This window comes from Equus caballus, chromosome 7, assembly GCF_041296265.1.
Source record: "Equus caballus isolate H_3958 breed thoroughbred chromosome 7, TB-T2T, whole genome shotgun sequence".
NCBI lineage: Eukaryota > Metazoa > Chordata > Mammalia > Perissodactyla > Equidae > Equus > Equus caballus.
This window is the reverse complement of record NC_091690.1, coordinates 76669485-76680121: the sequence shown is the minus strand read 5'-3', so window position 1 is coordinate 76680121 and position 10637 is coordinate 76669485. Positions and strand designations below refer to the sequence as shown.

Here is a 10637-nt window from a genome sequence, read left to right as displayed (position 1 = left end):
TGTGAATAATAAAATGAATAAATAAGTGAATTAGCCAACCATCATTGTTAAATATCCAGTCCGTACCTAGATTTGACTAAACTTTTCAGTCTCTGGAATATGAATCCTGTGTCCCTATTAGCTATCAATTGATGCATAACAAATTACAAAAAATCCACAGCTTAAAAAACAAACACAATATTTCATTAAACTATGAACTCTCTGACTTATTCATTAAGGACCAAAGGGTCAGGAAACAGCTTAATCAGTGGTCCTGGCTACGAGTCACTCATGAGGTTACAGTCAAGGTGTTGGCTACAGCTGCAGTCTATGAAGACTTGTCTAGTCTGGAGTACCCCTCAACACACCGCAGCTCACATGGCTATTGGCAGGAGGTTTCAGTTCATGGCCATGTAGCCCTCTCCATTGGATTGTTCATGACATAGCTCCCTCTAGAATGAATGATCTGAGAGATAGATGGTACAATGCTACACTCCCTTTTTTTCTTTTTCTTTCATACCTAGTCTTTGCCTCACACATGGTCATTTTCTCCTTATCCTATTAGTTAGATGTGTGACTAAGTCCACCCACACTCAATCGGAGGGGATTGCCCAGGGGGATGAATACCTGTAGTTAGGGATCTTAGGGGGGCAGTAGAGAATTCAATGTTAAAGCATGTGCTGCTGATTATCAGAGTAATTTCTAGGAGTTTAAAGAAAGTATTATCACCTCAAAGCTGAGAAGAAAAGATTAGGGAAAAGTTCCATGGAGGAAGTGATTATAAATCACGTGATGATCAAACCACTACTCATCTTCCCTTTATTTTTCTGCTTCTCCCTCCTATTGCTTATACTCCCCTTTCCTCCAGACCTTCCACTTATTTCTTCTCATTTTCTCATCTTCTCCTCCCTACCTCTCTTCTTCCTCCCTTCTTTTCTCCACATTCGCTTCCACATATCCCTCATTATCTTCTTCCAGAATAAGAGCTTTGCCAGAAGTGGTTCCTTCTGCTCGACATAATCAAACCTTATGCGTTCGTTCATGCTGACCCTTGTCTCCTTCACGCTGCACAAACAAAACAGAACAAAACAAGACCCTGATTCTAAACTGCTCAAGTGAAATCTCCTGTGTTTATTCAGTCAATATATATGGAGTTTTTACTAAGTCTCAAGGCACCATGTAAAGCATTGTGGCAAACCTGAGAACATAACAATATTTTCGTAGTTTTAATTTTATTTTCTTCATCCCACTTTTCACTTTGAAATTATCTTATTACTTATTCTTGTCTGTCATCCCACTAAAATATAAACCTTGTAGGGGAGGAGGATATTTCCTCTCCCGAAATGTGGGTTCGTCTGGCTGGAGAACGAATTAAATTCACATGAGACAGAATAGCAAGAGAAAATTAAACAAAGCTTTATGAGGAACCATGGCCCAGGGCCTTTCTTCCCAAAGGAAGAAACAGAGTGGTTATATAGCCCCCAAACAGGGTGTTTCACATATGATTGAAAAGTCCCTTTTACAATAGTCACGAGGCTGCTCTGTCAGCACAGCGCTTGATGGAAACGACAGATAGGTCTGCTGTCCCAGTGAACGCCGTGGGGTGGCAGGTGTGTTGCCTCAGGCTGGGGGGGGGGTGGTCACAGATGAGCGCCGCAATCAGTTCCCAGCCTAAAGAAAGATGCTTAATCTTTAAGGAGACGCCAACGTTGGGCGGGGGAGGGAAGTCAGTTACAGGAGGTTACCAGAGAAGCACAATAAAATGCAGATTTAAATCCTTGCCTTTGGTATTGATTAAGAGTTTCTAGAGAGAATGTCATCTTTCTTCTTCCTGGTGCAGAGAGGGAGGCACCTTTTACAGGTAGAAATTTACCTTACAAATGTAAACGTGTCCTAACAAAGGGCAAGTTCCATTCCTCAGAGCCTCCTTCGCTGTCCCAGTTTATCAAAAGCAATCAGCCTCAAATAATCCTGATGCCAAAGAGACATATCTTGGGGTGGCCAATTTCAGGTCCCCACAACCTCATCAGAATGGACTTGACTATTTTGTTTAGAGTTGTGTCTACGTAATTTAAAATATTGTAGGACACCTAGTAGGTACTCAATAAGCATTTATTGAATCAATGAGCTCATGATCCCTACTGTTTTTGACAAAAATATTGTGAACAGGTTTCTTTCTTAAACATCTTTGACATTTTAGTGCCCTCTCTGTTCAAATGTTTCTGTTTATTTGTATAATAGAAGCTCAGGTACTCCCACAATATGCCTTATTTTCTTGTTAATAGTCTTTTCACATTGATTGCAATGGGTTCCATTCTCCCAGAGTAAGATACCACTGTTCTTGGTCATCACTATGTCTCCAGGTCCTAACATAGTGCTTGGAATGTAGTATTTAGTGATTGTCTATTGAATTCATATGTATTAGTCACAATCTAACATAGGAAACAAAAAACCGAGTCCATTTACAGTCTAGTTAGAATGTAAGAACCACATCCGTTCCTTTAATTGAGAAAAAATGATGTAAAATGTTATTAACCAAATGTTAGAGGATGCAGAGACAAAACGGGGATACAAAGGTGTCATTGGAGGTAGTAAATTGTGGAAGCAGTTTCTAACCCTAGTACCAGGGGAACAAAGGGAGGGGTTTGGAATTATTAAATCTTACAAGAATGGAGGAGGAGCATTACAGAGCTGAAACTCAGACTTTTGAAGAGTGCGCACTGTTTAGGTGGTGCTGGGGTCTGAAGAGGTCACACAAGACACCCTATAAGACTGGAACTTACTCCTCTTAGACTTCCCTGGCTTGTTCTGAAGTCTTTAAGAGGTCACAGTAAGACTGGTTTGGGGAATGATGGAAGGCTGCAAAATAGAAGCAACTAACATCACTGGAAGTAACCACTGGTGCTTAGGTAAAGTGTTGCCAGAGGGCCGGCCCTGTCGCACAGTGGTTAAGTGCGCACGTTCCTGCTTCTCGGCAGCCTGGCATTAGCCGGTTCGGATCCCGGGAGCGGACATGTCACCGTTTGGCACACCATGCTGTGGTAGGCGTCCCACATGTAAAGTAGAGGAAGATGGGCACAGATGTTAGCTCAGGGCTAGGCTTCCTCAGCAAAAAGAGGAAGACCTGCAGTAGTTAACTCAGGGCTAATCTTTCTCAAAAAGAAAAAAAAAAAGGAAGTGTTGCTGTGGTAACACTGACATCAACAACAATCAAGGCTTCTCTCCTACTCTAGTTTCCTAGCATGCCCTATTTGAAGATTTTTGGAACTGGTTGGCAAAGAAGAAATGCAGTTTGCAGAGGCCCAACCCCAGCATCACAAAGGATAATATAAAAGTTGAAATTGAGACTGAGAGACAATAACATAATAACCAGTAAAATAAAACAATGAAATTAATCCAGGAATTGTTACAGGTTTCAAAAGAGCTGAGAAACTGACCAGCAGATGCTAAAATAACCTAGAGATTTGCAATGCAGGACGCCACCGCCACCTCTAGGCTGGAGAGTCAAAAGTTATGTTACCGAAGCTGGAGGGAAAGTGATCTTAACCAGCAGAAGCTGGAGGCGTGGAAGAGATGCAAACCCATGCCAGAGATTCTGCTGTAGGCAGGAAAGTGGAGTGACTGAAACACTCTTTGTCTGTCAGTGCTTCCCAACAGTGAACCCATCTGGAAATCTGCTGACACTGGAGTTTAGGATATTCTTCAATTAATGATTGGACCCCTGTGATACGGAGAAGAGCTACAGAAGAGTGAGAAGTGGATCTGAGGGTAAACAGCCCTATCCTTGGTACAGAATAAAGCATAATTCATTCATTCACTAGCACTGTAAGATACATGACCTCCCATGAACTTTCATTTTCATAGTCAGCCATGTGTGAGGTATCAACTTGCTGTCATCCCTGAAAGATGAGAGTAATTGACTTCTTGAGTTCTGAGGAGTAGAAATTCTGTTTATAAAATGATCTCTCTCAAAGCCAGACAGCCAGATTTCTCTGGGAACTACTTTAAGATTGGCACACAATCGAAACCTACTTATATTCTTAAAACCTTACCTAATCAATTAGAACTGATGACTCTTTCCTCATAACATTGTACATTTCTGCCGTGAAAGCAGTGATTGCACCCTATTATAGTTGGCTCTGCATGGTTCTGTAGCCTTCAATGGAGAGAGAGCAATCTAGGGGAAGAATCAGATGCCCTTAGGATGGGGCACAAGTATGGCAGGGAATGATTATTTGTTAAACCTAAGTGGTTGACCATGGGACAAAACAAGCTACAGCTGAGAAATTTGATTATTGTCTTTAACCATCTGAAAAGATATCACTTATGAGAAATACGTAAAATGTATCCCATAACACATACTAATAATGAGTTTATACAAAAGATGATCAGGATTGACTTAAACTAGGACTTGAGATTGTTTTGCATTGGGTTGAATTTCCATTACAGTTTGGAATGTGTCTTGTGCTTTCAGAAGAATGATCTGTGTCTTGCTCCACGTGTTTTTTTTCGTTAAAAAATTCTCAACATTTTATCATGAAAAATTTCAAACATGCAGAAAACTTGAAGTTTTAAAGTGGACATCAGTATACCCACCACATATATTACAACATTAATAGATTAGGGACCAGCCCTGGGGCTGAGTGGTTAAGCTGGTGCATTCTACTTCGGTGGCCCACGGTTTCGCTGGTTTGGATGCTGGGCGCGGACACGGCACCGCTCATCAGGCCGTGCTGAGGTGGCATCCCACTTAGCACAACCAGAGGCACTCACAACTAGAATATACAACTATGTACTGGGGGCTTTGGGGAGAAGAAGAAGGAGAAAAAATATTTTGTTATACATGCTTTGTCATATATTTACCTATGTATCCCTCCCTCTATCCATCAATCAATCCATTTATCTTATTGATGCATTTCAAAGTAAGGTGCAACATCAATACTCTGCCCCCTGAATATTTCAACATTCATATCATTAACTGAAGTTTAATATTTTGTGTAGTTCTTTGATTTCTTTCAAACGTATAATGCACAGATCTGACAATTACCTTAGATAAGTTTTGGGCAAATGCATTGATTTTGTTGTGAAATATGTTTATGACATATTTCTAGGTGGCATCTGGAGGTGTATTTGTCTGGACTATTGAACGGATCAGTTTCTCAATATTTATCTTCTTTTCAAGCATAGGTGCTGTGTCCTTATTGCTCTGGATAACATCAGTGCTGAGAATAATACCTGAAGCAGAATAGTGCTGAAAAATGTGTTTTCTTCCATTTTTTGTTGGTTTTTAGTTGAACTGAACTAAGTCTGTAATCTTTAGCCTCCATATATTGGTGGAGTAAAAGGAATGCTTACATAAGAAGCATGTTTATGGATGCTGACAAGCATTTGTAAAAAAATTAGGCAATGCAGTTAAACTCCACATACGAATCTGTGAATAGATGTGGTGATATGAATTTGTTGGACATTTTGTTGATCTGTTGGTGAGAATGTTGATATGTGTTAGAAACATATACTTTTGGCTATGTGAGTATTGAGTATATTTGGAAGGTATTTGATTGTTTCTTCAAGTATGTGTATGACTCGCCACCTATTTCTAAAATTACGTCTGTAGTCTACATTGGTCTTTATAATCATTGTAAGAATACAAAGATTACAGTCTGTGTTTATGTGTCAAGACATGTGATTAGTGACTAAAACATTGGGCAGTTGATGAGGTATTTGTGTTTATCTATTTGTATGTGTATGAATCTAAAAGATGCAATGGGAATGTTAGTAAATAAAGAGCTGAATGTGTCTAGGGGTGTATCTGTGGGAGCCTCAGAATGTTATAACTATGTATGTTTGTGTGCATACATGTGTTTGCATCCTCTGATCAAGGAAGGATTAACAGAGTAATGGATATGGGTGACGACATCAGGGTTGATGGGGCCAAGAACAGGATTCTCTTGGGAGCAATTCTCATATGGTCAAGCTCCCTGTTCCTTGATATTACCTTCTCCATTATTTCCAGTTTCCCTCCTCACACCACAAACAAAACACCTTCAGATTCTGGGATATTCATAAATTTGTGAGTCATAGGAGAGTGAGCTGATGCTGCTGTACTGACAGGACTCACAGACCAGTACATCCAGCTACAGGGAAAAGAAGCATCTGTGAGTGCCCCTCCTTCAGATTGACCACCTGGCTCCTTATCTCAAAGTCATCCCAAACTTTAACACTCTCACTGCAGCCTCAGCCCGACTCTGACCCTCACATTTCCCCTCCTACATGAGCCAAATATGTTGCTTTCTAAAGCCTAGGATCACAGACCCTGAAGTAAGGTTCCCATCTGAATCAAAACCCTTATACCAAACCACATACCCTTAGATTAAGGGGCTGATGCATCAGATATAGATTTTGTCTTGAGAGCATTCCATACTTTTTCTCCTGCAATTTGAATTATTGTCTCATATACTTAACTGTTTGAGGTGCAGCTGGAGAGAAAAGTCACAGAATCCAACGAAAGGAATCGATTTAACAATATGGTCTTCTATCGTAGCTGGATTTTTAGTGTTGAGTATGTCATGGGAATATAATTGGCTGGGATATTACTGTGGGTCTGTTATAGATAAAAATCCTGATGTATCTGTGACACTGTGGTTTTATATGCGTGTGTATGTTTATAGATATGTGTTCTGGAGGGTATAAACATGAGAGGATATTTGAAACATAGTGTTTAACACCACTGAGTAGCTATGAATCTTTAAATTCTGTGGTTATGATAGTGCTTTGTGAGACCAAGAGAGTGTGTGATAGTTTCTGTTTGCCATCGTATAGTACTTGTGAATATCTGAGTATCTAAGTGTATGTAGGAGTGTAAAAATGTATATTTTATGGCAGCTTTGTGCGACTGTGTGTGTGTCCATGCTCATGCACATCTTATGCAAAAGAACAGGATCTGTCTCCATCTTCTTGACCTTTTTTTTAGTCACATTTAGCAAGCATTAACTGACATATCTATGGTCCTAACAACAAAAAATGTTTAATGAGTGGAGGCAGAGCATGTTTTCTTGGAAGAGGTTTTCCAAGTTGATTTCTAGACTGAGGAAAATATAGAAAATGGATGAAATATGCCCTTTCAGATTACCTAAATCTAGATACCAAGGGTTAAGGGTAGTGGGATAAACCCACTTCGTGAGAGAGTTCTTAGTATTTGTTGGTGCTCTTAAGGGTCTTTCCATTTCTTCAGAATCTAGAAATACTATTGAAATGAAGGTGATAAAAAAACCAGATATGGACAGGCTGGATCTAAGAAGACTTCTTGGAGACGTTGACTTTACAACTGGACTGGGAATAAGAGAGTTTAGAGGGAGCTTAGGAAAAAGAAATTGTATTGATTATGTGTTCCTTTGAATTCTCAGGTAGAGGAGAGAGAAAAAAAAAGAATAGACAAATTGTTTCTCATGGCCCATGTACTTTCAGGATTATTACTTCTATCTGGGCATTCTCTAGGCTTTAGGCACCATCTAATTTCTAGGAAGGCTAGGAAGAAGATGCAAATCCTAGAAGAGTCAAAAGAAGAAGGGAGACATTATGCACAAGTTCCAAAATGGGGTTTTACTTTTTAATTTTAACTATAGCTATTTTTCAGCTTTGTTGCAATATTATTGACGTAAACATCTGTAAGTTTAAGGTATACACAGTTATGATTTGATACACATGTATATTTCAAAATGATCACCACAATAGAGTTAGTAAACACATCCATTCTCTTACTTAATTATATTTTGTGTGTGTGTGGTGATAAAATTTAAGATCTACTCTTAAGGATTTTCAAGTATGTATTGTAATATTGTTAGCTATAGCCACTATGGTGTAATTAGATCCCCAGAACTTATTCATCTTATTGCTGGAAGCTTGTACCCTTTCATGAACATCTTCCCATTCTCCACTCCCTGCCCCCAGCCCCTGGCAACTACCATTCTACTCTACAGAATAGAGCATTAATTTGGGGATATCTGGTACCATGGAAATACAGTTACAGAGATATTTTGGATAAATGCTGAGAAGTCTTTTTTATGATATGGTATTTCACTTTGCACCATTCTGACTGTTGATTACTTTTCTTGGAGTTAGGCTGATGATGTTCAAGCACAAAGACAGAGAAAGACAATTCAGTAAAGAAGGTAGGGATGGAGATGGCAAAGTAGGAGGAAAATCGGGGAGAAATGGGGCCTCTGAAGGAAGAAAGCCTTTCTAAAAAGGTGAATTACCAAAAATTTTAACTCTGGTAGGGAGGTCAAATGGATGGAGAGAGGGAATGTTTTCATTAGCTTTAGCGACAAAGAGGTCGTTAGTGACCATAAAGAAATCAGTTTCAGTTGGGAGAGGGTAGCATGGAAGCCAGATATAGTAAATTGAGCAGTGATAGAAGGTAAGTCAATAGGTTGAATCCTGACTTTGAGGATCTCAGAATGGAGTTGGAAAAACAGACACATAACAATCTCCCCTTTCTTGGCATCCAGAGAGAAAGTGTTTTAAGAAGTTTGACTAAGAATTGGGGAAGCGTAATAGTGTTGCAGCGAGAGCGGGAAGGTTCTGTTTGTATGATGACATGGTCTTGCACATGCTTACTGCCTGAAGGGAAAGGGACAGAAAGGGAGAGGCTACAGATACAAAACAATGGACTAGTGGAAGAGGTCTCTGAAGGTGAGAGCAAGAAATGGAATCCTAAAAGTAGAAGGCCTGGTCTTGGAGAAGGTGAGGCATCTCTTTCTCAAAAACCATATTGTAAGAATAGATAATGGTGTGAATAAATTTAAAATTTAGGTAGTGGGAAGTAATCAATCTCTTTTTTTTCCCCAATAAAACACTTGCTTCTTCAGTTTTTATCCAGCTGTACACCCATTTTGATTATAGAAATTATCAAACGTGGGGTTTACTGTGTGGATGGAAGAGAGGCAAAGAAAAGGTAAAGATACTCATCTTAGTGGGAGAGTAGGTGATGAAAAAAGTGAGGAAGAAGAGCTATTAGATAGACCAGAAGAAAATGGAAGAATTATTGAGACTCTGAAAGCAAGCGCATGGGCATGAGAAGGACAAGAGCTGGAAGATAGAAGGCTATGCTCAGAGTGTAAAAAGTTGGAATCTGAGATTTCAGAAGTGTAACAGTTTTGGTGACAACAAGTTCAGGGGTAGCCATGAGATTGAGAGGCTGAGGTGAAGTCTGAGTAAGGGTTATTGAAGCTATAATTTTACAGCTGTAGAGGTTTCATCTGTGCCATCTACCAAGGGGTTCCCTAAGAAATGGGCAGTGTTTCCTTTCCCATGTCTATCTTAATTTTTATTTTTCCCCAAATTCCCAGAATATTGCTTCTCGGCTGAGAAGAGGAAGTGAAGGGATACCGCACTTTAAGGTGAAGATTAGGGAACTTTGTCCATGTTGTCTCCTACCTTGTTGCTTTGCCACATTATTGGCACTTGATTGATCATCACACCTTCACAGAGTTTCTACTATGCCCTAGACTGGGCACTGGTGATGCAGAAATGAGTAGAGCCTATTTGCTAGCCTCAAAGAGCTCATAGTCTAATGGGGAACAAAGGAACATAGACAAATACTTTCAATCTCTGACCTTTTGTATTAGAGACAGGATGTCTGAAAGAAAGTGAGGAACTCCCCCAACACATCCTCTTGGGCTCATCTTTCATCTGTATTCTCCCACCTGCCTGCCATGTTGGGCCTCAATGGTACCCCATTCCAGCCAGCCACACTCCAGCTGACAGGCATTCCTGGATTGCAGACAGGCCAAGCCTGGGTTGCCCTGATTTTCTGCATCCTCTACCTGATCTCTGTCATAGGCAACCTCAGCATCCTCACTCTGGTGGTTCGGGAGCCTGCTCTGCACCAGCCCATGTACTACTTCCTCTCTATGCTTTCTCTCAATGATCTGGGTGTTTCCTTCTCTACACTTCCCACTGTGCTTGCTACCTTCTGCTTCAACTACCGTCATGTTGCCTTTGATGCCTGCTTGGTTCAGATGTTCTTCATCCACACTTTCTCTTTTATGGAATCAGGCATTCTGCTGGCCGTGAGCTTTGATCGTTTTGGAGCTATTTGTGACCCACTACGTTATGCCGCTGTGCTCACCAACAGCCGTATCTTGGCTATGGGTCTGGGCATCCTTGCCAAGAGTTTCACTACTCTCTTCCCTTTCCCCTTTCTGGTGAAACGACTGCCCTTCTGCAAGGGCAATGTTTTGCATCACTCGTACTGCCTCCATCCAGATCTCATGAAAGTAGCCTGTGGAGACATCCAAGTTAACAACATCTATGGGCTTTTCGTTGTTGTTTTCACCTATGGCATAGACTCCACTTTCATCCTACTTTCCTATACATTGATCTTGAGAGCTGTGCTAGCCATTGCATCCTGGGAACAGAGACTCAAGGCGCTCAACACCTGCATGTCACACATCTGTGCAGTGCTGGCCTTTTATGTGCCCATAATTGCTGTCTCCATGATCCACCGCTTCTGGAAAAGTGCCCCAGCTGTAGTTCATGTCATGATGTCCAATGTCTACCTATTTGTACCCCCCATGCTCAACCCCATCATCTACAGTGTGAAGACAAAGGAGATACGCAGAGGAATCCTCAAGGTCTTCTTTAAATCCCAATGCTGA

General features: G+C 40.6%; 1 protein-coding gene across 1 annotated transcript; it reads left to right on the top strand.

Annotated features, from left to right (window-relative positions):
* The first annotated feature begins 9692 nt into the window (after positions 1 to 9692).
* Positions 9693 to 10637, top strand: OR51I1 (olfactory receptor family 51 subfamily I member 1). The gene has a single exon (NM_001391398.1). The coding sequence runs from the start codon at positions 9693 to 9695 to the stop codon at positions 10635 to 10637; it is 945 nt and encodes a 314-aa protein (NP_001378327.1).